General features: G+C 47.7%; 1 protein-coding gene and 1 long non-coding RNA gene across 3 annotated transcripts in view; both read left to right on the top strand.

Moving 5' to 3' along the window:
• Positions 1–26,424, top strand: part of LOC125629724 (uncharacterized) — a 121,930-nt gene extending 95,506 nt beyond the window's left edge. The window contains exons 1-3 of one of the 2 annotated variants that reach the window (XR_012666324.1): positions 8,662–11,344; positions 25,035–25,148; positions 25,492–25,610. Coding sequence is in view for 1 of the 2 variants with exons in the window: in XM_075124087.1 (XP_074980188.1) it covers positions 25,035–25,148; positions 25,492–26,021 (644 nt within the window). In the remaining variant the exon portion in view is untranslated. Of the gene's footprint in view, positions 1–8,661; positions 11,345–25,034; positions 25,149–25,491 lie in introns of those variants that run through there. The other variant, XM_075124087.1, reaches the window with a different exon arrangement.
• Positions 333–8,408, top strand: LOC125629727 (uncharacterized). The gene is made up of 3 exons (XR_012666329.1): positions 333–762; positions 3,866–3,954; positions 4,626–8,408. It is a non-coding gene; the product is annotated as an uncharacterized LOC125629727 (long non-coding RNA).
• Positions 26,425–26,720: the final 296 nt, after the last annotated feature.

The following is a 26,720-nucleotide window of genomic DNA, read 5'->3' as shown; positions in this document are numbered from 1 at the left end:
CCTCTAAGGATGGAGATTCCACCACCTCCCTAGGGAACCCATTCCAGGGCTTCACCACCCTCCTAGTGAAATAGTGTTTCCTAATATCCAAACTAGACCTCCCCCACTGCAAGGTGAGACCATTGCTCCTTGTTCTGTTATCTGCCACCACTGAGAACAGCCGAGCTCCCTCCTCTTTGGAACCCGCTTCAGAGCTGAGCGAATTCTGACTGGGGCAGCAGCTTTTAGCCTTGCAGTGTGTGTGTGAGAGAGAGCCAGTCCATCCCCTCTGAGGCGTGCTGGGGGCGGGGGGTTCCCAGCAGAGGAAACCCTTGTCCCAGTGAGCAGCTGCAGCCGGGTTGCTATCGAGAGACACAGGAAGGGGCTGGAGCAGGAGAGATCAGGAGGCAGGAAGAAAACAAAGTACACAGATAATACCGAGGCGCTCACTGCAAAATGCAAGACGCTGCCTCCTCCATTGTGACCTGGGAGCTGAGTGGTTGCTGCTTCCCCATGGGGATCTGTGCTGGGGAGAGACCTTCCTTCATGCTCCTTATGTACCCGGCCAAGTGCGGGGGACTTTCTCCAGCTGGATCTAGCCCCCTAGGCCAGCCCTGGGCTCTACCAACATCAACTCCTGAGCCGGAGACTTCAGGTGACTGAGAGTCCCAGGGGAAAGTGCTGGGGACCGGCAGGAAAGTGACTCTCTGGCTGCCCAAGGGATCCTCAGATGTTGCAACCCTAGGCAATGAAGCCTCTGTCCTCTCTCTGCCTCTAGCTCAGGTCAGAAGCTGCCCCAGAGGGCAAAACTGGCGGGGGGAGGGAATTGGGGCCCCAGTGAGGGGGGATTAGAATCATAGAATATCAGGGTTGGAAGGGGCCTCAGGAGGTAACCAGTCCAACCCCCTGCTCAAAGCAAGAGTTGGGGAAGGGGAGGTGTCAGGAAGCAAAAGGGATGAAAAATAAGCCAGAGTTGCAGGGAGGGGAAGACAGACTGTGAACTCTGTACAGGCAAGAGATTGCAGGGGAGAAGAAAAGCAGCTGATCTGGGAAGGGTGGGGACATCTCTGATTTTGCCACTTCTCTCAACTCTTGACAAAATTCTCTCCCCGTCTCTCCCTAATTGTCACATAGGGATTGTCATAAATATAAATATATAAATATAAAGGGAAGGGTAATCACCTTTAAAATCCCTCCTGGCTAGAGGAAAAATCCTTTCACCTGTGAAGGGTTAAGAAGCTAAAGGTAACCTCGCTGGCACCTGACCAAAATGACCAATGAGGAGACAAGATACTTTCAAAGCTGGGAGGAGGGAGAGAAACAAAGGGTCTGTGTCTGTCTCTGGGATGCTTTTGCCAGGGATGGAACAGGAATGGAGTCTTAGAATTTAGTAAGTAATCTAGCTAGGTATGTTTTAGATTATGATTTCTCTAAATGGCTGAGAAAATAGCTGTGCTGAATAGAATGAATATTCCTGTCTGTGTGTCTTTTTTGTAACTAAAGGTTTTGCCTAGAGGGATTCTCTATGTTTTGAATCTAATTATCCTATAAGGTATTTACCATCCTGATTTTACAGAGGTGATTCTTTTTTTTTTTTTCTTCTATTAAAAGTCTTCTTGTAAGGAAACTGAATGTTTTTTCATTGTTCTAAGATCCAAGGGTTTGGGTGTGGTCACCTATGCAAATTGGTGAGGATTTTTTATCAAACGTTCCCCAGGAAGTGGGGTGCAAGGGTTGGGAGGATTTTGGGGGGAAAGATGTTTCCAAACGATGCTTTCCTAATAAAAATAAACCCAGATAAATGTTTGGTGGTGGCAGAGGAAGGCAAAGGGTAAAATAGTTTGTACCTTGGGGAAGTTTTAACCTAAGCTGGTAAAAGTAAGCTTAGGAGGTTTTCATGCAGGTCCCCACATCTGTACCCTAGAGTTCAGAGTGGTGAAGGAACCTTGACCGGGATATAAAATCTGCATTGATTCTCCCCCCCTTTTATCTCAGATTATCGACTCTTTATCTAGCCTCAGATTTTGCTCCCATTTTTCTCTCTCCAATGTAAAATCTCCTCAGATTTTTTGGGGGGGTTCCTCCCATTTGACCCTCTGAAAGCTGCTTCCCAAAGGGCTGCCCACTTCCCACGTGAACGGTGGCAGAGGAGGAGAAGGATTGCTGTCTGCTGAACATTCATATATAATCCTTTCAAACTTTTCCCACTTAATATAATATCGACATAAAATCCCTTCAGATTTTGACGATTTTCTCTCCTAGTATCAAATATTTCCATTTTCTCCCCAATTTTTTAAAGATTGACATCAAATTTCCTAAAATTTTGTCCTACTTTCTCTTTAGTTTTCTGTTACTAAGGCTATGTCTTTTGTTGGTAAAACTTTTGTCATGAAAAAAACACACACCCCTTGACTGACACAAATTACACTGACAGAAGCGCCAGGGTGCACAGCACTACGTCAGTGGGAGACACTTTCCTGTCCACATAGCTACCGCCGCTCGTTAGGGGTGGTTTAAGTATGCCGGCGGGAGAGCTCTGTGGTCAGCATAGAGTGGCTACACTAAAGATCTTACAGCGGCGCAGCTGCAGTGGAAGATTACTAGTGTCCACCACCATCTTTATTCTGCTGCTCACTTTCCTTCCTTTCCTTACATTGTGAAATCTATCATATATTGGTGACATTTATGCAAATGGCCTTCCACAGTCACATTCATAATCAATTCCTCCGTCGTAGTCAGAATCAATTCTAAAACAGCTGCCCCCCTCTTTACTTCTGCCATCTTCTGAAACAAAACCCCAAAAGAGTCCAGGAACTTGCTGGATGTTTTGTGTTTGGCTGTATTACTTTTCCAACAGATGTCTGAGCAGTTCAACTCTGCCCCATTATCAGGGCCGGATTAAGGCAGGGGCTTTAGGGGCTGCAGCCCAGGGCCCCAGCTCAAGGGGGACCACGCAAAAATAAATCACAGGCACATAGGCACCGACTTGTGCTGGTGGGTGCTTGACCCCCCATTTACCCCAGGCCCCACCCCCAATTCAGCCCCTTCCCCAAAGTCCCTGCCCCATCCCTGCCCCTATTCGACTCCTCCCCCCTACCCCCGGAGCTTGTTACACCACAAAACAGCTGTTTTGCAGCAGCAAGCACTGGGAGGTAGGTGGAGGAGCAGGGACGCAGCACGCTCAGAGGAGGAGGAGTCGGCAGAGGTGAGGTGAGGTGGGGCGGGGGGGCAGGGAGAGGAGCTTGGCTGCCAGTGGGTGCAGTGCACCCACTAATTTTTCCCCATGGGTGCTCCAGCCCTGGAGCACCCACGGAGTCGGCGCCTATGCACAGGCAGCGATCTCCAAAGCCGGGCCGCTAAAAGTCCTGTGGCCTCTAAAAGTCCCCCGTCCCTGGGGGTGGCACTTGTGGGCATGGGCAGCACATGGAGACATGCTGTCCCCCTCCCCCTCCCCCTCCCCCTAGGGGTCACAGAGACGTGCTAGCAGCCAGCTGCTTCTGGGAGCAGCGTGGGGTCACGGCATGCAGGCAGCCTGCCTGAGCCCTACTGCGCCGCTGGCCGGGAGCCGCCTGTGGTAAAGTGCCTCCTGGCCAGAGCCTGCACCCCACACTCCACCCCCCTGCCCCATGTCAGAACCCTCTCCTGCACCCAAACTCCCTCCCAGGAAAAAGACTTGTATACAGGGGCCCCACAAAATCTAATAGCCCCTGGCCCACAGGAGAGTTAATCTGTCCCTGCCCATTATTACTTGTGTATTGGCTCTTTCTGTTTGCATGGTAGCATCTGGAATGTCCTGCAGCGAAAGAGCATGGGAGAAATTGTAATGTGAAATTTCTAAATCCTGTTCTGAAAAAACAAGCCTCGATTGCCTTTCTTTCCCTCGCAGGCTGCAGAATGACATCCATGTTTCACTCCAGCTCATCCCATCCTCCCATGGGACAGGGAAGAGAAATGGCCGCATTAGAGCCAGTTCAGGTAGGGACTATCGGGGAATTGCTGGAGGGGTCCTGCTGGAGGGAGAGTGGAAGTAAATACTGAGGAGGTGGGAACTTTGAGGGTGGGTGGTCTGGAGAGGGAAGGGGGCAGGAAATATACAGGGTGGACTTACACAAACCTGCGGGGACTTGTTTAACCTGGGGCCTGGATTCTAGGAACAGAATAGGAGCTGGGGCTGGAAATTCCCTAATTTATGGAAAAGGAAAGAGCTCCTCTGGACTGGGCTGGGAAAACTTCCCAGAATCCAAGTACTGGAGCCTGAGCGCTATGAGCCAGCGGCTGCTGTGAGATATAACGGGGGCAGCCGCCAGTCAGGCTTAAGGGAGCTGTCCCTCTGCTCATAACCAGCTCCTCACAATGTGGAGGGTGTTGGGCTTCCTACCAGGCAGCTCTCCCTGGACCCTGCTAGGGGCTTCATCTTCTGTATCAGTGTCTAGCTAGCAGGAGTGTGATGGATCTGCTGGGAGAGACAACGGGCTCTCTTCATCGTCTCACCCTGGAGTTTCCTTTATGCTCTGAGCGGGGTGGGGGTGGGACTCTGTTGACTGTGATCCTCCCAGAGCTGCCATTTGATTGGCTCCTCCCCCCCGTGAATAGTGGGGCTGTGAGTGGGGCAGCAGGCACTGAGTGTGGGATTCTTGCTCTTTCAGGGGCTGGTGACCTTCGAGGAGGTGGCTGTGTATTCCCCCAGGAAAGAGGGGGGCTCTGCTGGGCCCGGCTCAGAGAGCCCTCTACGGAGATCTCATGCAGGAGAACTATGAGAATGTGACCTCGCTGGGTAAGGATTCCTGTCCCCTCGGTTATTATGCTTTTTTTTGCCTCTGTCTTCACGAACAAGGTCAGCTCCCAGACTACTGCACTGCGCAGCACAGCATGAGGAGGAGGTGACCAGCTCTCTGTGGAGAAAGAAGTGGTTAGGGACTATTTAGAAAAGCTGGACGTGCACAAGTTCATGGGGCCGGAAGCGCTGCATCCGAGAGTGCTAAAGGAGTTGGCGGATGTGATTGCAGAGCCATTGGCCGTTATCTTTGAAAACTCATGGCGATCGGGGGAAGTCCCGGACGACTAGAAAAAGGCTAATGTAGTGCCCATCTTTAAAAAGGGGAAGAAGGAGGATCCTGGGAACTACAGGCTCCATGTCTAGTTGGCAACTGTATCAAGTGGAGTGCCCCAAGGGTCAGTCCTGGGGCCGGTTTTGTTCAATATCTTCATAAATGATCTGGAGGATGGTGTGGATTGCACCCTCAGCAAGTTTGCAGAGGACACTAAACTGGGAGGAGAGGTAGATACGCTGGAGGGTAAGGATAGGATACAGAGGGCCCTAGACAAATTAGAGGATTGGGCTAAAAGAAATCTGATGAGGTTCAACAAGGCCAAGTGCAGAGTCCTGCACTTAGGACGGAAGAATCCCATGCACTGCTACAGACTAGGGACCGAATGGCTAGGCAGCAGTTCTGCAGGGGGGGATTTGGTAGCTGCTTTCAACTACCTGAAAGGGGGTTCCAAAGAGGATGGTCTAGACTGTTCTCAGTGGTGACAGAGGACAGAACAAGGAGTAATGGTCTCAAGTTGCAGTGGGAGAGGTTTAGGTTGGATATTCGGAAAAACGTTTTCACTAGGAGGGTGGTGAAACACTGGAATGGGTTACCTAAGGAGGTGGTGGAATCTCCTTCCTTTGAGGTTTTTAAGGTCAGGCTTGACAAAGTCCTGGCTGGGATGATTTAGTTGGGGATTGGTCCTGTTTTGAGCAGGGGGTTGGACTAAATGACCTCCTGAGGTCCCTTCCAACCCTGATATTCTATGATTAGAAGGGGAAATGAAGAGTTAAGGTTCATGCCACCCCTACAAAACACCCTCCTCTCTTTTGCAGCATCACCCCAACATGCCAGTGACACACACACAGCCAGGGACCCTCCCCTGCTACAGAGCACTTTGGGAACAGAGCAGAGGGGCAGTTCACCACAAGGTCTAACGTCTTCTCTTTGCTAAGGCAAAACTTGGGGTTAGGTCCAGCATAACGAACAGAAGCTTCCGACCCCTGGCTGGCACTCAAACACTGAGCCTACTCCATGCACACCAGCTCAGACTTGCAAAATGATACCACTCCCTTACCCTCACCTTGAGGATTCCTTCTGAGTCATTGCCTTTACTTGGCTGTCACTGAGCCCTGGAGATTACTAGCATGTATCCCACTGGACTGCTGACAACCCTGGTGTCAAGAACATACCTTTGTGCACCTTTACTGAAACAAACTAACAATACTCAGCAGCACTGAAATGGGGCAGACTAGGTCCCTCAACTTTCACATGTACCTCTCTTTATACCACAGTCACAGCTCTCCAAAGCTGCTCCAACTAATTCTTTCAGTTACAGCTACACCTGATACAGTGCACACAGGTGGAGGGTATGCAGATAAATGCTGGCATTCCAATCTGTAGACTATAACACAAATAATGGCAAGTTCTGTTCTGGATTCATAGATTTTATGCCCAAAAAGGACTACTAGGTCATCTAGTCCGACCGCCTATATAGCACAGGCCAGAGAATTTCACCTAGTTACTGCTGAATTGAGCTGAAGAGCTTGTGTTTCACTAAATTGTCTTCCTGAAAGGTATGCAGTCTTGACTTAAAGACTTCCTGAGATGGAGAAACCTCCACGTCCCTTGTTAGTTTGTTAATCTTTGTACCAGCCTTACTGAACCACTCTCAGTGACTAGTGCCAGGTCCAGGGTTAAGGGGTGGAGGGCAGAGTTAAGGTGACTTTTCAGGGGTGGCATATATTTTAAATCTTCCTTCACAGAATATAAACTTAAATCTCTGAAAACTAGGAAATGGACGCTGGAACACTGAATTCTGAATTAAGGTAGTTTATGGACATTTTTTGTCATTAGAACTGTATCTACTCTACAGATTTTGCTGGCATAGCTATGTCGGTTAGGGATGTGATTTTTCACACCCCTAACCAGACATAGCCACGTTGGCAGATCTTTTAAGCAGATACCAAACTAGAGTCTGCCTTTGGACTTGAGAGCACTTTAAAATGTTGCTCTTAACCCAGAAATTTTGGGGCAAATTATCGGGGCAAAACTGCCCAAGGAAACTCCTGCAGAAAGCAGAAGAAATATACAACATGCGTTGGTTGAAAGCTACCCATGGTAGAGCTCAAACTCAAATGCACGGGCGTAGTTCAGGTTCAATGACCACAGCATGTCCCCTGGAGCCAACCAGTGCTTCATTTATAATGAAAGATGATATTAAACTAGGAGGAGTGGTAGATACGCTGGAGGGCAGGGATAGGATCCAGAGGGACCTAGACAAATTGGAGGATTGGGCCAAAAGAAATCTGATGAGGTTCAATAAGGATAAGTGCAGGGTCCTGCACTTAGGATGGGAGAACCCAATGCACCGCTACAGACTAGGGACCGAATGGCTAGGCAGCAGTTCTGCAGAAAAGGACCTAGGGGTGACAGTGGACGAGAAGCTGGAGATGAGGCAGCAGTGTGCCCTTGTTGCCAAGAAGGCCAATGGCATTTTGGGATGTATAAGTAGGGGCATAGCGAGCAGATCGAGGGACGTGATCGTTCCCCTCTATTCGACATTGGTGAGGCCTCATCTGGAGGACAGTGTCCAGTTTTGGGCCCCACACTACAAGAAGGATGTGGATAAATTGGAGAGAGTCCAGCGAAGGGCAACAAAAATGATTAGGGGTCTGGAACACATGACTTATGAGGAGAGGCTGAGGGAACTGGGATTGTTTAGTCTGCAGAAGAGAAGAATGAGGGGGGATTTGATAGCTGCTTTCAACTACCTGAGAGGTGGTTCCAGAGAGGATGGTTCTAGACAATTCTCAGTGGTAGAAGAGGACAGGACAAGGAGTAATGGTCTCAAGTTGCAGTGGGGGAGGTTTACGTTGGATATTAGGAAAAACTTTTTCACTAGGAGGGTAGTGAAACACTGGAATGCGTTACCTAGGGAGGTGGTAGAATCTCCTTCTGTCATAAATATAAAGGGAAGGGTAAACCCCTTTGAAATCCCTCCTGGCCAGGGGAAAGCTCCTCTCACCTGTAAAGGGTTAAGAAGCTAAAGGTAACCTCGCTGGCACCTGACCAAAATGACCAATGAGGAGACAAGATACTTTCAAAAGCTGGGAGGAGGGAGAGGAACAAAGGGTTTGTGTCTGTCTGTGTGCTGCTCTTGCCAGAGACAGAACAGGAATGGAGTCTTAGAACTTTTAGTAAGTAATCTAGCTAGGTATGTGTTAGATTATGATTTCTTTAAATGGCTGAGAAAAGAATTGTGCTGAATAGAATAACTATTTCTGTCTGTGTATCTTTTTTGTAACTTAAGCTTTTGCCTAGAGGGGTTCTCTATGTTTTTGAATCTAATTACCCTGTAAGATATCTACCATCCTGATTTCACAGGGGGGATTTCTTTATTTCTATTTACTTCTATTTTTTATTAAAAGTCTTCTTGTAAAAACTGAATGCTTTTTCATTGTTCTCAGATCCAAGGGTTTGGGTCTGTGATCACCTATGCAAATTGGTGAGGCTTTTTATCCAACATTTCCCAGGAAAGGGGGGGTGCAAGTGTTGGGAGGATTGTTCATTGTTCTTAAGATCCAAGGGTCTGGGTCTGTAGTCACCTAGGCAAATTGGTGAGGCTTTTTACCAAACCTTGTCCAGGAAGTGGGGTGCAAGGTTTTGGGAAGTATTTTGGGGGGACAGACGCGTCCAAACAGCTCTTCCCCAGTAACCAGTAATTGTTTGGTGGTGGTAGTGGCCATTCCAAGGATAACGGGTGTAATATTTTGTACCTTGGGGAAGTTTTGACCTAAGCTGGTAAAGATAAGCTTAGGAGGTTTTTCATGCAGGTCCCCACATCTGTACCCTAGAGTTCAGAGTGGGGGAGGAACCTTGACATGGTGGCACAGTGGTGGGATTAACCTGAAATCATCTGAGATCCAGTTGAGATTTTTTGAACTAGAAATACAGATTTTAAAAAGGAAATTTTTTTTTCTTTGGAAAGAAAGTCCAGAAAGCAGCTTTGAAACTTTGGCCAAGCAGAGACAAAAGGGGATTATCTTGTGAATTGCAGGTTTTTTTGCCTGGAGGCAGGGTACTTAACTCCTGCAGGGAAATTCACAGTCTTCCAACCCATTGTTTTTTTTTTTTTTTCTTTTCTTCCTAAAAGTAAATAGGGGGTGTGTGTTCTACCCATTTGCTTTTTCTTTGGGCTGGGTAAGCAGGTTTCCAAGCAGTTGGAAGTTTTTTGCTTTAAATTGGGCCCAGAGCAGAGACAAGGGAATTGTCTTTTTCTGTAGGCTGACAATCACTATCAGAGAATAGGTATTCTATTGCAGCACAGCAAAATTTTACAGCCAAGTTTTGTTTGTTTATTTCTAAACCTCGGGGGTAAAGTTAGTTAAAAACAGAGAGGTTAGAATGACCAAATCCTCAGCTCGACTACAGCTGGAATTAGCCAAATTTCAGGCTGAGGAAAAACAAAGGGAACATGAAAGACAGATAGAACTCATGCGGCTGAAGAAGGAACAAGAAAGGGAGACAGCGAGAGAAGCAGAACAACACCAAGCGGCTGCTCACAGGAGAGCTATGGAAGCAAGGGACAAAGAACTGGAGGAGAAGGAAAAAGAGAGGAAGTATGTGGAGGAGATGGAGAAGATAAAGGCTCAGCAGAATATCCCAACAAACCCTAGTAATCCTTCTCCAAGTACCACTTCCCATCCCAGAAAGTTCCCCACCTACAAGGCAGGCGATGATACTGAGGCCTTCCTAGAAAACTTCGAAAGGGCCTGCCTTGGGTACAACATCTCTGCTGACCAATACATGGTAGAGCTGAGGCCGCAGCTCAGTGGACCCTTAGCTGAGGTGGCAGCTGAAATGCCTAAAGAACACATGAACAAGTATGAACTGTTTAAATCCAAGGCGAGAGTCAGAATGGGGATAACACCCGAGCAATCTCGTCGGAGGTTCAGAGCCCTAAGGTGGAAACCAGACATGTCATTTACCCGACATGCCTACCACATTGTGAAACATTGGGATGCCTGGATATCAGGAGCAAGTGTTGAATCTCCAGTAAATTTGCCCTTCCTAATGCAAATGGAACAATTCTTAGAGGGTGTTCCTGAGGAAATAGAAAGATACATCCTAGATGGGAAGCCCAAAACTGTAATCGAGGCAGGAGAGATTGGAGCCAGATGGGTGGAGGTGGCAGAGAAGAAGAAAACTGGTCGCAGTTGGAGCGGAGACCAGAAGGGACCACCCCAGACCACACCTTATTACCGGGGGCCGCCCAAAGCCCCACCTACCTCCCAAAGAACCCTCCAGACCCCTTATCGTCCCACCACCCCGTTCTCCAGCAGCCCTCCTCGCCCCAGTGACCCGTCAGCTGGACGATGTTTTAAATGTAACGAGCTGGGGCATGTAAAGGCCAACTGCCCCAAGAACCCCAACAGATTACAGTTCATTGCACCGGAATCACACCAGAGGTCCACAGGCCCAGATACCTCCCAGATACCCTTGGAGCGGAGGGAAACTGTGAGTGTGGGCGGGAAGAAGGTCACCGCGTGGAGGGACACCGGAGCACAAGTGTCAGCTATCCATGCTTCCTTAGTGGACCCCAATTTAATCAACCCAGAGATCCAAGTGACAATTCAACCCTTCAAGTCCAACTCTTTCAATTTGCCTACAGCCAAGTTACCTGTCCAGTACAAGGGCTGGTCAGGAATGTGGACTTTTGCAGTCTATGATGATTATCCCATCCCCATGCTGTTGGGGGAGGACTTGGCCAATCATGTGAAGCAGGCCAAGAGGGTGGGAATGGTCACCCGCAGCCAGGCTAAACAAGCCGTGAGGCCTAGCTCTGTTCCGGAAACTTCTATCAGGACCCAGTCAGAGGTGATGGACCCGGACCCCAGGCCAATGTCTGCAACAGCAGTAGTGGATCCAGTCCCAGAGACCCAGACGGAACCAGTCCTAGAACCGGAACCAGCCGAACAACCAACACCAGACCCCGTGTCAGCACTGAATCCAGTACTTGCAACCTCAACACCAGAAGGCCCCACCGAACCTGAACTGGCAGCAGCCGATAACCCTACACAAGAGGCTCAGCCGGAGCCTGAATCCCAACATAGTGCACCAGCGGAGAGCAGTTCACAGTCAACAGAAACAGCTCCATCCCCTATATCGCTTCCAGAGGGACCAAGCCTAGGTCCACAATCCCATGAGGAACTGATGTCTCCAGCATCAAGGGAACAGTTCCAGACCGAACAGGAAGCAGATGAAAGCCTCCAGAGAGCTTGGACGGCAGCACGGAGCAACCCACCGCCTCTCAGCTCTTCTAATCGATCCAGGTTTGTTATAGAAAGAGGACTTTTATACAAGGAAACTCTTTCTGGTGGACACCAGGAAGACTGGCATCCTCAGAGACAGTTGGTAGTTCCAACTAAATACCGGGCCAAGCTCTTGAGCTTAGCCCATGATCACCCTAGTGGCCATGCTGGGGTGAACAGGACCAAAGACCGTTTGGGGGGGTCATTCCACTGGGAGGGAATGGGCAAGGATGTTTCTACCTATGTCCAGTCTTGTGAGGTGTGCCAAAGAGTGGGAAAACCCCAAGACCAGGTCAAAGCCCCTCTCCAGCCACTCCCCATCATTGAAGTTCCATTTCAGCGAGTAGCTGTGGATATTCTGGGTCCTTTTCCGAAAAAGACACCCAGAGGAAAGCAGTACATACTGACTTTCATGGATTTTGCCACCCGATGGCCGGAAGCAGTAGCTCTGAGCAACACCAGGGCTATAAGTGTGTGCCAGGCACTAGCAGACATTTTTGCCAGGGTAGGTTGGCCCTCCGACATCCTCACAGATGCAGGGACTAATTTCCTGGCAGGAACTATGAAAAACCTTTGGGAAGCTCATGGGGTAAATCACTTGGTTGCCACTCCTTACCATCATCAAACAAATGGCATGGTGGAGAAGTTTAATGGAACTTTGGGGGCCATGATACGTAAATTCGTAAATGAGCACTCCAATGATTGGGACCTAGTGCTGCAGCAGTTGCTCTTTGCCTACAGAGCTGTACCACATCCCAGTTTAGGGTTTTCCCCATTTGAACTTGTATATGGCCGTGAGGTTAAGGGGCCATTGCAGTTGGTGAAGCAGCAATGGGAGGGATTTACACCTTCTCCAGGAACTAACATTCTGGACTTTGTAACCAACCTACAAAACACCCTCCGAACCTCTTTAGCCCTTGCTAGGGAAAACTTACAGGATGCTCAAAAAGAACAAAAAGCCTGGTATGATAAACATGCCAGAGAGCGTTCCTTCAAAGTAGGAGACCAGGTCATGGTCTTAAAGGCGCTCCAGGCCCATAAAATGGAAGCATCGTGGGAAGGGCCATTCACGGTCCAGGAGCGCCTGGGAGCTGTTAATTATCTCATAGCATTCCCCACCTCCAACCGAAAGCCTAAGGTGTACCATATTAATTCTCTAAAGCCCTTTTATTCCAGAGAATTAAAGGTTTGTCAGTTTACAGCCCAGGGAGGAGACGACGCTGAGTGGCCCAAAGGTGTCTACTACGAAGGGAAATGTGGTGGTGGTGTGGAAGAGGTGAACCTCTCCATGACCCTTGGGCGTATGCAGCGACAGCAGATCCAGGAGCTGTGCACTAGCTACGCGCCAACGTTCTCAGCCACCCCAGGACTGACTGAACGGGCATACCACTCCATTGACACAGGTAATGCTCACCCAATTAGGGTTCAACCTTACCGGGTGTCTCCTCAAGCTAAAACTGCTATAGAACGGGAGATCCAGGATATGTTACAGATGGGTGTAATCCGCCCCTCTGAAAGTGCATGGGCATCTCCAGTGGTTCTAGTTCCCAAACCAGATGGGGAAATACGTTTTTGCGTGGACTACCGTAAGCTAAATGCTGTAACTCGCCCAGACAACTATCCCATGCCACGCACAGATGAACTATTAGAGAAACTGGGACGGGCCCAGTTCATCTCTACCTTGGACTTAACCAAGGGGTACTGGCAGGTACCGCTAGATGAATCTGCCAAGGAAAGGTCAGCCTTCATCACACATCTCGGGCTGTATGAATTTAATGTACTCCCTTTCGGGCTGCGAAATGCACCCGCCACTTTCCAAAGACTTGTAGATGGTCTCCTAGCGGGATTAGGAGAATATGCAGTCGCCTACCTTGACGATGTGGCCATATTTTCGGATTCCTGGGCAGACCACCTGGAACATCTACAAAAAGTCCTTGAGCGCATAAGGGAGGCAGGACTAACTGTTAAGGCTAAGAAGTGTCAAATAGGCCTAAACAGAGTGACTTACCTTGGACACCAGGTGGGTCAAGGAACTATCAGCCCCCTACAGGCCAAAGTGGATGCTATCCAAAAGTGGCCTGTCCCAAAGTCAAAGAAACAGGTTCAATCCTTCTTAGGCTTGGCCGGTTATTACAGACGATTTGTACCGCACTACAGCCAAATCGCTGCCCCACTGACAGACCTAACCAAAAAGAAACAGCCAAATGCTGTTCAGTGGACCGGAAAGTGTCAGAAGGCCTTTAACAAGCTTAAAGCGACACTCATGTCTGACCCTGTACTAAGGGCCCCAGACTTTGACAAACCGTTCCTTGTAACCACAGATGCGTCCGAGCGTGGTGTGGGAGCAGTTTTAATGCAGAAAGGACCTGATCAAGAATTCCACCCTGTAGTGTTTCTCAGCAAAAAACTGTCTGAGAGGGAAAGCAACTGGTCAGTCACTGAAAAAGAATGTTACGCCATTGTCTACGCTCTGGAAAAGCTACGCCCATATGTTTGGGGACGGCGTTTCCACCTGCAAACCGACCATGCTGCACTGAAGTGGCTTCACACCGTCAAAGAAACTAACAAAAAACTTCTTCGGTGGAGTTTAGCTCTCCAAGATTTTGATTTCGACATCCAACACATCTCAGGAGCTTCTAACAAAGTGGCTGATGCACTCTCCCGTGAAAGTTTCCCAGAATCAACTGGTTAAAATCGTCCTTGAGATGTGGAAAATATTGTTAGTCTTTATGTACTTGGTAGTATATTTAGAGATGCATGTGTCTTATTAACTCTGTTTTCCTAGAGCTCCAGGAAGAAATCCCAGCCAGTGTTTCACCCTAGCTGAGATTTGGGGGGCGTGTCATAAATATAAAGGGAAGGGTAAACCCCTTTGAAATCCCTCCTGGCCAGGGGAAAGCTCCTCTCACCTGTAAAGGGTTAAGAAGCTAAAGGTAACCTCGCTGGCACCTGACCAAAATGACCAATGAGGAGACAAGATACTTTCAAAAGCTGGGAGGAGGGAGAGGAACAAAGGGTTTGTGTCTGTCTGTGTGCTGCTCTTGCCAGAGACAGAACAGGAATGGAGTCTTAGAACTTTTAGTAAGTAATCTAGCTAGGTATGTGTTAGATTATGATTTCTTTAAATGGCTGAGAAAAGAATTGTGCTGAATAGAATAACTATTTCTGTCTGTGTATCTTTTTTGTAACTTAAGCTTTTGCCTAGAGGGGTTCTCTATGTTTTTGAATCTAATTACCCTGTAAGATATCTACCATCCTGATTTCACAGGGGGGATTTCTTTATTTCTATTTACTTCTATTTTTTATTAAAAGTCTTCTTGTAAAAACTGAATGCTTTTTCATTGTTCTCAGATCCAAGGGTTTGGGTCTGTGGTCACCTATGCAAATTGGTGAGGCTTTTTATCCAACATTTCCCAGGAAAGGGGGGGTGCAAGTGTTGGGAGGATTGTTCATTGTTCTTAAGATCCAAGGGTCTGGGTCTGTAGTCACCTAGGCAAATTGGTGAGGCTTTTTACCAAACCTTGTCCAGGAAGTGGGGTGCAAGGTTTTGGGAAGTATTTTGGGGGGACAGACGCGTCCAAACAGCTCTTCCCCAGTAACCAGTAATTGTTTGGTGGTGGTAGCGGCCATTCCAAGGATAACGGGTGTAATATTTTGTACCTTGGGGAAGTTTTGACCTAAGCTGGTAAAGATAAGCTTAGGAGGTTTTTCATGCAGGTCCCCACATCTGTACCCTAGAGTTCAGAGTGGGGGAGGAACCTTGACACCTTCCTTAGAAGTTTTTAAGGTCAGGCTTGACAAAGCCCTGGCTGGGATGATTTAATTGGGGATTGGTCCTGCTTTGAGCAGGGGGTTGGACTAGATGACCTCCTGAAGTCCCTTCCAACCCTGATATTCTATGAAAGAGGTGCCAGGGCTCAAGTAATTAGGTGCCGGGGCTCAGTCCTGACATGAATTAAGCCCTGGAGCCAACCAATCTCTGTGACAGCTGAGTCCCGGAAATCTACTGGCTCCTAACAGGGTCTCGGTTTGTTAGCACATGTGCATTTCGATGTCTTTGACTCGTCTGTTCAGCTTGTGCTGAATTGGAATTCCAGACTCTACAGTTATTAACTTTTTTTCAATATTGCTTCCACAAAGGGGCCGTGGGTGCCATGTAGATGAGAAATAAGTGACTGAGATCAGTCAGAGGACAATTAAAACCATAGTTTGAGCCCAAGGTGATTCTTGTATAAAGCTGCTTTTTAGGGGGGCAGGTCTATATCTCATGACCAAATCACCCCAAATTGGGTCCTCTGATCCTGCCCTGCACCCCCGTAAAGAAGAGCAAACTCCAATACAATTTGAGTAAACCTGTGGATTTTAGAGCAGTTACAATAGTCAATCTTTAAAGAGAAATTAATGCCAAACCTTAACTGTACCAGAGCTGGCGTTCCACTCTAGAATAACTTCCCAAAGGCCGGGAGGGTGTGACAGTCAGATGGGTCCATGTGTTGATAGAAGACAGTTTGAGGTTCCTCCTATTCATAAGTCCACAGGAGAAGGGAGAGCGGGGAGCAGTGGGAGGGGAGCAGATGAGCTGGTGATTCTGGGGTGCCACAAGGCAAGGGGGGCTGAGACGAGGGGAGAGGTCTGTGAAGGATTAGGATTAGAGGGAATCAGAGAGGGCTAGCTACAATGGAAGGGAAAGGTGTGAGAGAGGTCAGGGACAGGAGCTTCTGAGAACTGGTAGCGTATTGGGGTGGGCTGGGGGAATGGGGAAAAGGGGGTGCTGTGGTGGGGGAGGATTGGGTGGGAGATTTAGGTAACATGGGAGTGGGGAACACTGGGAATAGTGGGAGGGGGAGGGAAGGGGTCGCTCTAAGAAGCGGGGCAGGTCTAGAGGGAGGGGGAAGGGAAGGTTTCAGAGAGGCAGAGATTTGGGGCAAAAACAGTCTCAGTGGAGTGCCAAGGTCTCTGATGCCCTCTCCCTAGGCAAAGTTCACCAACACTGCTCCACCTAGGGATGTAAACAGCGGGTAAAAAAAGTAACCATTTAACCGATTGAAATTCAATCGGTTAAATGGTTAACGGGGAACTAGAGGTGTGGGGACACTGCAGCCCCCCCTCCCCACCACGTGCTCAGGGTCCCCGCTGCTCCCTGGCCCCATGCCTGGGGCTCTGCTGCTGCCAGCATCTGGGGGTGGCAGCCGGGACCCCGGGCGCACGGGGGGGGGGGAGCAGCCAGGACCCTGGGCGCGTGGGGGGAGAAGCCAGGATGCCGGGTGCAGGGGAGCAGTGGAGTTTAATCGTTAACTGGAACCAATAAGCATCAAGCTTCTCAGTTAACCGGTTAAACGTTTACATCCCTAACTCCATCCTCCTCCTCCTTGACCTGGTCAGCTGCCTTTGACACCGCTGACCCTGCTCTTCTTCTTGAAACCTTGTCTTCCCTTGTCCTCTTCCTGGCTCCCTTCCTACCTCTGTAATCACTCCTTCAGCATGTCCTCTGTGAGATCCTCCTTACGCCCACCCCAGCTTTCCATGGGGTTCCACAGGGCTGTGTCCTTGGTCCCCCTTTTCCTCTTCACCTTACCTCTGGTAACCTCATCCGCACACACCGTATTGAGCCACCTTCTCTGTGCTGCTCCAGACCCACTGCCTTCTGCCCCAACTAAAACCTCCTCTCCTGCTGAATGGCTAGTCACTAGCTCAAGCGCAACAGCTGAAAAGGTAAACGCAGAGCTCTCAATGTGTTCCCCAAGCCACCCCCCTCCGCCTTTTTTCTCTCTCATTGCGGACAGCACCCCCATCCTGCCTGTCACCAGGGCCGGATTAAGACCTTTAGAGGCCCTAAGCACTGAAAAGATTATTGTGCGCCCCCCATATGTAGTTCAAAATAAAAACAATACTATACCGTAAAATACAGGGGTTTTTTTCGAAATGATACAAAATTTACCTGTATGCTGAAATTAAAATAGCTTCTTTCTAGATTTTCTGATTGCAAAATTCTGGATAAGTTCATCGAAGCTGACTCGACGAAGCATGTCCGCTTCCATACACAATAGGGAAAGTGAATCAAGTCTGTCCTGACACATTGTTGTTCTCTGAGGGTTGTTATTCTTTTCAGCTGAGAAAGAGCGTTCTGTGGAGCAGTTAGTAATCATCAATGTTAGAAAAATACGTCGTGCGATCTCTACATTTGGAAATACATATTGTATTCCGTCTTTCAATACTGTGTCATGAAGATCAATGTGACTGGATTTCATTTTTCCTGTTTCATTAAACTTTGCGTGCATATAACAATGGAACTGCCATACTTCTCCACAGAGATTCATGTTCAAGTCAACAGGGTATGAGTCAACTAGCTTTTGGGAACCTTGTGAATATTGTTCGTCAGATAAGTCCATATCGTTTAGAAAAGAAAATCTACTTGATACTTCTTTGTACACTTCACCTCTCCTCTTCATATGAGCTTCAAGTGTATCAATTATAGTGTAATAAGTAGATATGCAAAATTTGTCTCTAGGATTCAATGCTGTTTCTGCCTTGCACTGCTATCATTTGCTTGTTTTTTTCCTGATTTGCTTGTGGGACTGGGCTTCTCTGTAGTTAGTATCAGGCAAGATATCTTTTGATTTATCTTCAAATTTTTTGAAATCATTCCTCAAAGTGTGTAAGTGGTCTGCTAATGATTGACAGAGGTGGTCTGCATATGTTTTCAAATCCCATTGCTTTTCTTGGAGAGCTTGACTTGTGTGGTGAAAGTGTTGTAAAATTTCATTCCACATGATCAACATGCATACAAACTCTAGTTCTTGCATCTTGTTTGCAATGTTTTCTGCCTCTCGTAGAGTTTCTCCCTTTTGTGATTGGTCTTCAGCCATACTTTCTAATGGAGTAGGACTCCAGAATGGCACTTGTTGCCACTGCATGTGCCTCCCAGCGAGTATTAGAAAGAGATTTCAGCACACGATCATTGCCCAAATATGTTTTAAGAACTGCCCATCAGTGTGTTGAGGCAGAGAAAAATGTATAAAGTAACTGGACTGTTGAGAAAAAACTTACTGCCACCGGACGGCAATCAACAAGACTGAGAGAGTGCAGCACATGGTGTGAAGATGGCATATTTGTTCTGTTCGAAAAGCTTCTTCTGCATTCCTTGATAACGCCCTGACATGTTGGCAGCGTTGTCATAAGCTTGACCTCTGCACTTTGAGAAATCTATTTTGCAAACTTGGCACAGATACTGCAGTACTTGATTTGCCATGTCTTCACCAGTGTGGCTTTTCGAATTGAGGAATGTTATAAATCGTTCAACTGGTTTTCCATCTGTGGGAGACACATATCTTAGTACAATACTCAATTGATCAATCTGTGAAAGATCAGGTGTAGAGTCAACCGATAACCTGAAGTACCCAGCAGTACTTACTTCATCTACAATAGCGGAACAAACTTTGTCACTCATTAGACCAAAGAGTTCATCACATGTTGTCTTGGATAAGTATGATGGATTACCTTTGCAAACATTCCCATATTTTGAGATATGGCTTGCTAAAAATGGGTCAAACTGAGCCACAAGCTCCAACAATCCCAAGTTTCAGAGTAGCAGCCATGTTAGTCTGTATCCGCAAAAAGAAAAGGAGGACTTGTGGCACCTTAGAGACTAACCCATTTATTAGAGCGTAAGCTTTCGTGAGCTACAGCTCACTTCATTGGATGCATCCTGTGAGCTGTAGCTCATGAAAGCTTATGCTCTAATAAATTGGTTAGTCTCTAAGGTGCCACAAGTCCTCCTTTTCTTTCAACAATCCCAAGAAATTTCCATTCTGCAATGATCCAAATCTGTCATTTGATCCCCAGAAGGCAGACCACATTCAGCTAATGTTTGAATAACAGCTATAACATGCTGCAAGACATGTTGCCAGTATTCACGCTCCCCTTTAATTTGTTACAGTCTCTGACACATCCACATGTTCTGGAATGGTGTTTGTTTCACCAATAGAAGAAGGGTCAGTCTCTGAAACACCTACAGGTTTTGGAACGATGTCTGTGCTACTGAGAGGAAGATGTTGTTTCTGATGGATTCGCTTTGAAAAATGATGTCAGCTTTGGAAGATTTTGAAAAATTCACTAGTTTTTTGTTTCTTCTGCCACTTTACGTTTCTGTGCACTTGCTTAGTCTGCCTATTGGGTAATCCAGCACTGCCTGTCACACATCTTCGACCCGGACCTCCTGCTAGCACCCAGGCCACAGGGCGACATCTTGCATTTTCGTTCTGCGCAACGTCCCGAAGATATGGCCTGAGCTAGCGTCTTTTCTGCCCATCCACACTGCTAAAACGCATGTCCAGGCTCTCCTCCACGCAACACCCCTTCCCTGCCGCAGGGAACTAGACTAGCTCAGTGGTTCTCAATAGGGGCTCACGTACCCCTGGGAGTACGCCGAGCTCTGCCAGGAGCTCCATCAACTCATCAACAGATTTGCCTAGTTTTACAACAGGCTACATAAAAAGCACCAGTGAAGACAGTGCAAACTTAAATCGCATCCAGACAATGATTTGTTTCTACTGCTCTGTAGACTATACACCAAAATGTCAGTACAAGATTTGTATTCCAATTGATCTGTTTTGTAATTGTATGGTAAAAATGAGAGAGCCAGCCATTTTTTCAGTACTAATGGCTGTGACACTTCTGTACTTTTATGTCTGATTGTGTAAGCAAGTCGTTTTGAAGTGACGTACAACTTGGGGCTACGCAAGACAAACCAGACTCCTGCAAAGGGGACAGAAGTCTGGAAAGATTGAGAGCCACTGCCCCACACAATTACCCGATTTGCCATCCCTCTGTTGTGAGGGGGTCTCTTTTTAAACTGCTCCAGACCTTTGATCTTCTGGGTCCCAGGTCTTGCTCATCTCACCCAGTTCTGTAAATTGGTTGGAGCAAGGAGGGAGAATATTCAAAGTGAATAGTTCGGGCATTCTCTCTTAACAGCCCTTAAGTGTTTACCAAGGAGTGGCTCATCTTCAACCCTTCTCCTTGCCTTCCTGCTTCTTTTCCTTACAGGCCCCCAATTAAACTAAACCAACACAGGAAATATCCCAATCACCGGGTCAATGTACAGTTTCCATCAATATGAGAGAGCAGCTCCAATCCCATCAGAAAGGGGGCTGAAAAACAGGACCAAGGGACAGTTGGGAAGAGGTAGTTAGGGGAGGGGAGGTTGGAGGGATCTGGAGCTGTGCGGGATCTCAGTGCATTAACCTGGCCCTATTGATTTAGACCCTGTGTTTCCTTTGTATTAGTCTAGTTTCCCTGTATTTTATGTACTTTTTACAAATATTATTTTCACTCATAAGAATGGCCATACTGGGTCAGACCAAAGGTCCACCTAGCCCGGTATCCTGTCTTTGTGTGAAGAAATACCTTCTTTTGTTTGTTTTAAACCTGCTGCATTTTGGGATGTATAAGTAGGGGCATTGCCAGCAGATCGAGGGACGTGATCGTTCCCCTCTATTCGACATTGGTGAGGCCTCATCTGGAGTACTGTGTCCAATTTTGGGGCCCACACTACAAGAAGGATGTGGAAAAATTGGAAAACGTCCAGCGGAGGGCAACAAAAATGATTAGGGGACTGGAACACATGACTTATGAGGAGAGGCTGAGGGAACTGGGGATGTTTAGTCTACGGAAGAAAAGAATGAGGCGGGATTTGATAGCTGCTTTCAACTACCTGAAAGGGCGTTCCAAAGAGGATGGATCTAGACTGTTCTCAGTGGTAGCAGATGACAGAACAAGGAGTAATGGTCTCAAGTTTCAGTGGGGGAGATTTAGGTTGGATATTAGGAAAAACTTTTTCACTAGGAGGGTGGTGAAACACTGGAATGCATTACCTAGGGAGGTGGTGGAATCTCCTTCCTTAAAGTTTTTAAGGTCAGGCTTGACAAAGCCCTGGCTGGGATGATTTAATTGGGGATTGGTCCTGCTTTGAGCAGGGGGTTGGACTAGATGACCTCCTGAGGTCCCTTCCAACCCTGATATTCTATGTCCATGATTTCATAGAATCATAGAATATCGAGTCATTTGGTGACTTCTGATTCTTGTGTTATGAGGAGTAAATAACACTTCCTTGTCTACTTTCTCTACACCAGTCATGATTTTATAGACCTCTAGCATATCCCCCCTTAGTCATCTCTTTTCCAAGCTGAAAAGTCCCAGTCTTATTAATCTCTCCTTGTACGGAAGCCGTTCTATACCCCTCATCATTTTTGTTGCCCTTTTCTGTACCTTTTCCAATTCCAATAGATCTTTTTTTGAGGTGGGGCGACCACACCTGCTCGTAGTATTCAAGATGTGGACGTACCATGGATTTATATAGAGGCAACAGGATATTTTCGGTCTTATTATCTATCCCTCTCTTAATGAGGCCGAACATTCCGTTCGCTTTTTGACGCTGCTGCACATTGAGTGGATGTTTTTAGAGAACTCTCCACAATGACTCCATGATCCCTCTCTTCAGTGGTAACAGCTAATTTAGACCCCTCCTCTCTTCTCCACTGCATAGTGCCTAACCTTGCCCCCCTCCATCTCTTCCTTCCCCACTGTGACCCCCGCCACTCCCCCTGAATCCATTCATACATTCCTCCCAGCCACAGTGTGACCCCTTCCCTGCCACAAACGGGAGCTTTCTTGAGGATGTCATCAGTTGGCAGTGAAACTTCTGGGGGCTTGGAGGCCTCACTTCCCTCTCCGCTGCCTGAAGCAGCCACAGTCTCACTTCCACGCAGGCTTCTCAGGTCTTGGAGTCCGTCCCTACTGAGCTCACGTGGCCTGACCCTGCTTTTTTCACGTTCTCCTTTTCCAGGGAAATGTAGAGTCTGTTACTCCTGGAAAGGGAGTCTGGAAAGGGATCTGGTCATCGGCAGAACCCTATTTCAACATCGTGAAATTCACAAGCTGACGTAGTGTTCTCCAAATGGCAGAGATAAGAACCAGATTGACCATATGATGATCGATGGCAAATGGCAACACTCACTGACAGATGTGAAAGTGAGAAGGGGAGCAGATGTTGGCAGCGACCACCACCTTAGTGATAGCCTCCACCAAGCTAAAACTGAGAAGTGTGGGGCCACCAAAAAAGGGACATAGCCATTATGCCGTTGACAAGCTAAAGTCCCCTGAAGTACAGAAAGCCTTCGCTCTACAGTGAAAGAACAGGTTTCAGATACTTGCAGACACTGATGAAGAGGAGGAGAAGGCAGATGAGGAGATCAACAAGAAGTGGGACAAAGTAACTACAATCTATGAAAAGAACAGTGAAGCCTGTCTAAGCCAGAGGCAGAAGAGAAGAAAGGAGTGGATTATACCCAGGACATGGAACACCATAGAAACCAGATGAGCCCTGAAGAAAAAAGTTTTAGACATAAAATCCCAGAAGCTAAAGGACAAATACCACGAGCAGTATAGCAAGGCACACCGAGAGATCAAACACCTTGTGAGAACAGACAATTGACATTATATTGATAATCTAGCAACACAAGCCAGGGAGGCAACTGCTCATGGTGAACAGGGAACCATCTACAAAATCTTATCAGTGGTAAATGGCAGACACCAACAAACACTCTCATCAGGGACACAGAAGGCCACCTACTGACAACAGAAAAAGAACAAGAAATGCACTGGACAGAGCATTTCAAAGAATTGCTGGACAGGGATCCACCTATAGAGGAAGCAAACATCCAGGAGGCAGAAGAAGATCTTGATATCAACACAGACACCCCAACAAAGCAAGAGATCATTCAAGCCATCAAATCCTTAAAAAATGGCATGGTATCACACGTTTATCTGTGCCAAGCAAGGTATTGGGTAAGATCATAGTCCAGCTTATATCAGAGGCAGTTGATAGCGTTCTCAGAAAAGAGCAAGCCGGTTTTTGGAAAGGGCGTGCATGCACAGACCAGATCTTCACTCAACGAAACATAATAGAACAATGCTTAGAATGGCAATGGCAACTCTACATAAACTTCTTAGACTTTGAGAAGGCTGTTGATAGCTTCACAGGACCGGCCTATGGAACATATTGTATAATCAACATTATCAAAAGCATCTATTCCAACTTCACATGCAGTGTTGATCACAGTGAGCTCAGTTTTGAAGTCAGAACAGGAGTACATCGGGGTGTGTCATGTCTGCAATCCTCTTCAGCATTGCCTGGGTAATGCGGCGTACAACAGAAGACATTCCAAGAGGCATTAACTGGACACCCTTCTCATGCCTTGAAGACTTGGACTTTGCAGATTCTCTCGCTCTCCTATCACATACCCAACACCATATACAAGGAAAAACAACTCAGCCAAGAGGATCTGAGCCCCATCATTGCCGGGAGATGCTGGAGATGGATCGGTCATGTGCTTCAGATGGAAACTGATTCCATCACCAGAATAGCACTAAGATGGACACCTGAAGGCAAGCGAAAACGCGACCACCTGAAAACAACATGGTGACGAGCTGTGGAAGCTGAGCTGAGAAACCTGGGGCACAGCTGGGGAACCATTGAAAGACGTGCCAGAAACAGACAGGAGTGGAGGAGCTTCGTCACTGCCCTAAACGCAAGAGGCATAATGGGAACATGATGTGATGATGAATTCAGGTTCAATGGCCACAGCACATCCCCTTGAGCCAACACTTCACTGTCACAGCAGATTGCAGGAAACCCTCGAGCAGTTAACAGGAACTTAGTCTTGCTGCAGGTGTGTATTTCCATGTCATCGACTCACCAGTTTGGCTTGTGCTGCTCTGAAACTCCAAATCCTACAGGTATTGACTTTTTCAATCCTGGTTTCCCAAAGAGGCAGTGGGTGCTATGTACTAACTGAGATAAATGCCAAGTGACCGAGATCCGTCGGGGGACAAGGAGAACCATAATTTCAGCCCCAGCTGTGTGCAAAAAAAGTTTCAAGAGCAAGATGATTTTGTAAAAAGCTGCATACCATGGGGGGGAGGGCTATGTCTTAGGAACGTCTTTAACAAATCACCCCATATTTGGACCACTAAGCCTTCCCTGCCCATGAAAAATTTGCCCAGCAAATTACAAGACAATCCGAATACACATGTGGAATTTAGGGTAGTTAGAATAGTTGGTCTTTAAACAGAAAATAATGCTTCCATCGAGCTAGCTGCTGCCTCTCGCGGAGGTGGATGACCTATGCTGATGGGAGAACCTTTCTTGTTGCTGTAGCGAGTGTCTACACTGATGCACCACATCAGGACAGTCTCAGGGTCTCAGGTGTAGACAAGCCCTGGGATACGACATTCAGTGACACCCCCAGTCCCTCCTTTTCCTGACTGCGCTGAATCCCTCCAGTCCATGCTCACCAGTCCCGGCTTTCCTACACCTCTCCCATTGTCTCTGGGTTTCTCTCTGGTGATTAAGAAGCAGGTCTAAGGTGACTTCCCCTCTGGCTGGAGTCTTTACTTCCTGGAACATGGAGTTACTGTCTCTGTGTTTTAGGAGCCCCTTTGCTGAGGAGTGTCTGGCTTTGTGTGTTCCCAGCAGAGATGGGGATAGATAAATCCCTCCTATGCAGAGTGTCCTGCACCTTGGAGCACCTGGGGAGCTTTCCCAAGCATTTTACTGCTTTACAATGGGCTGGTTTAAAACCAATAGCTGCTTCTTTGTAAGAAATGTCCCATGAACTCCCCTGATCTCCCTTGTTTTCTATCCCCTGAGCAGGGTTTCCCGTTTCCAAACCTGATGTGATCTCCCAGCTGGAACGAGGGGAGGAGCCGTGGGTCCTGGATCTCCAGGGCTCTGAGGAAGGAGAGATCCCGAGAGGTGCCTGCGCAGGTGAGGGATCCTTAAAGCAATTCAAATACACTCCGTGGCTCAAAGAAATACCTGGGACATCCTAAAAAGGCCTTGGGAGCTCTCGGAGTTCAGGAGTATCCCCAGGAGGCCTTGTACCCGATGGGCAGCTATCGCTCATGGCTTCCTACCCATCCTGACTGACACCTGGCAGCAGCTCCCTCCCTGATGGGATGTGGAGGCAGAATTGTTCCCCTCCTCTCTCCTCAAAGGAGAAGAGTTTTGGAGAATTCAGCTACTAGATTTTTTCTGTCTCTCCAGCTCTAATTATGGTTTGATTTCCCCTTTTCCACCCCTGTTTCTGACTTTCCTCTCTCTCTCCAAGGAGGTCCTGGGCTGGTGAGTGAGAACGAGGAGCTGAATCCTGAGCAGGAAGATGCTGAGCAAGTGGAAGCGCACAGGGGATTACCCCAAGGATCCAAAGGGAATGTGTCCAGGCGTCCTGCGAAGGGGAAAGCCTGTGAGAGCCACAACAGGCCAGAGAGGCAGCAGGGAAACCAGCCCAAGGAGAAAGTGGGTAGATCCATTAGTTGTCAGGGGACTCACCAGGATTCCAAGGAAATCACAGCCCAGCAGGGAATACCTACAGGAGAGAGAAAAAACACATGCCCTGAGTGTGGGAAACACTTCACTCTGAACTCCACCCTCGTTAGACATCAGCGGATCCACACGGGAGAGCACCCCTACCAATGCTGTGAGTGCAGGAAACAGTTCAGCGAGAAATCAAACCTTATTACACATCAGACAAGCCACACAAGAGAGAGACCCTATGAGTGCTGTGAGTGCGGGAAAAGCTTCACTCGGAGTTCAACCCTTACCAGACATCAGAGAATGCACACAGGAGAGAGCCCTTAGGAATGCTGTGAGTGTGCAAAAAAGTTCACTCTGAGCTCAGTCCTTATTAATCACCAGAAAATGCACACAGGGGAGCGCCCCATACGTGCTGTGAGTGCGGGCAAACATTCGCTCAGAGCTCAGCCCTATTTAAACATGAGAAGATCCACACAGGAGAGAGACCCTATGAGTGCTCTGAGTATGGGAAACAGTTAAGTGAGAAATCAAGCCTTATTACAGATCAGACAAGCCACACAAGAGAGAGACCCTATGAGTGCTGTGAGTGCAGGAAAAGTTTCACTTGCCGCTCATCCCTTATTAGACATCAGAGGATCCACACAGGAGAGAGACCATATAAATGTTGTGAGTGTGGGAAAAGTTTCACTTTCAAATCAAGCCTTAATATACATCAGAGAATCCACACAGGAGAAAGAAAAGGAGTACTTGTGGCACCTTAGAGACTAACCAATTTATTTGAGCATGAGCTTTCGTGAGCTACAGCTCACTTCATCAGATGTTTACCGTGGAAACTGCAGCAGACTTTATATACACACAGAGAATATGAAACAATACCTCCTCCCACCCCACTGTCCTGCTGGTCAGTGGGGTGGGAGGAGGTATTGTTTCATATTCTCTGTGTGTATATAAAGTCTGCTGCAGTTTCCACGGTAAACATCTGATGAAGTGAGCTGTAGCTCACGAAAGCTCATGCTCAAATAA

This window comes from Caretta caretta, chromosome 28 (genome assembly GCF_965140235.1).
Source record: "Caretta caretta isolate rCarCar2 chromosome 28, rCarCar1.hap1, whole genome shotgun sequence".
Classification (NCBI taxonomy): domain Eukaryota; kingdom Metazoa; phylum Chordata; order Testudines; family Cheloniidae; genus Caretta; species Caretta caretta.
Note: the sequence above shows the minus strand (reverse complement) of the source record. Positions and strands in the feature narration are given on the sequence as shown.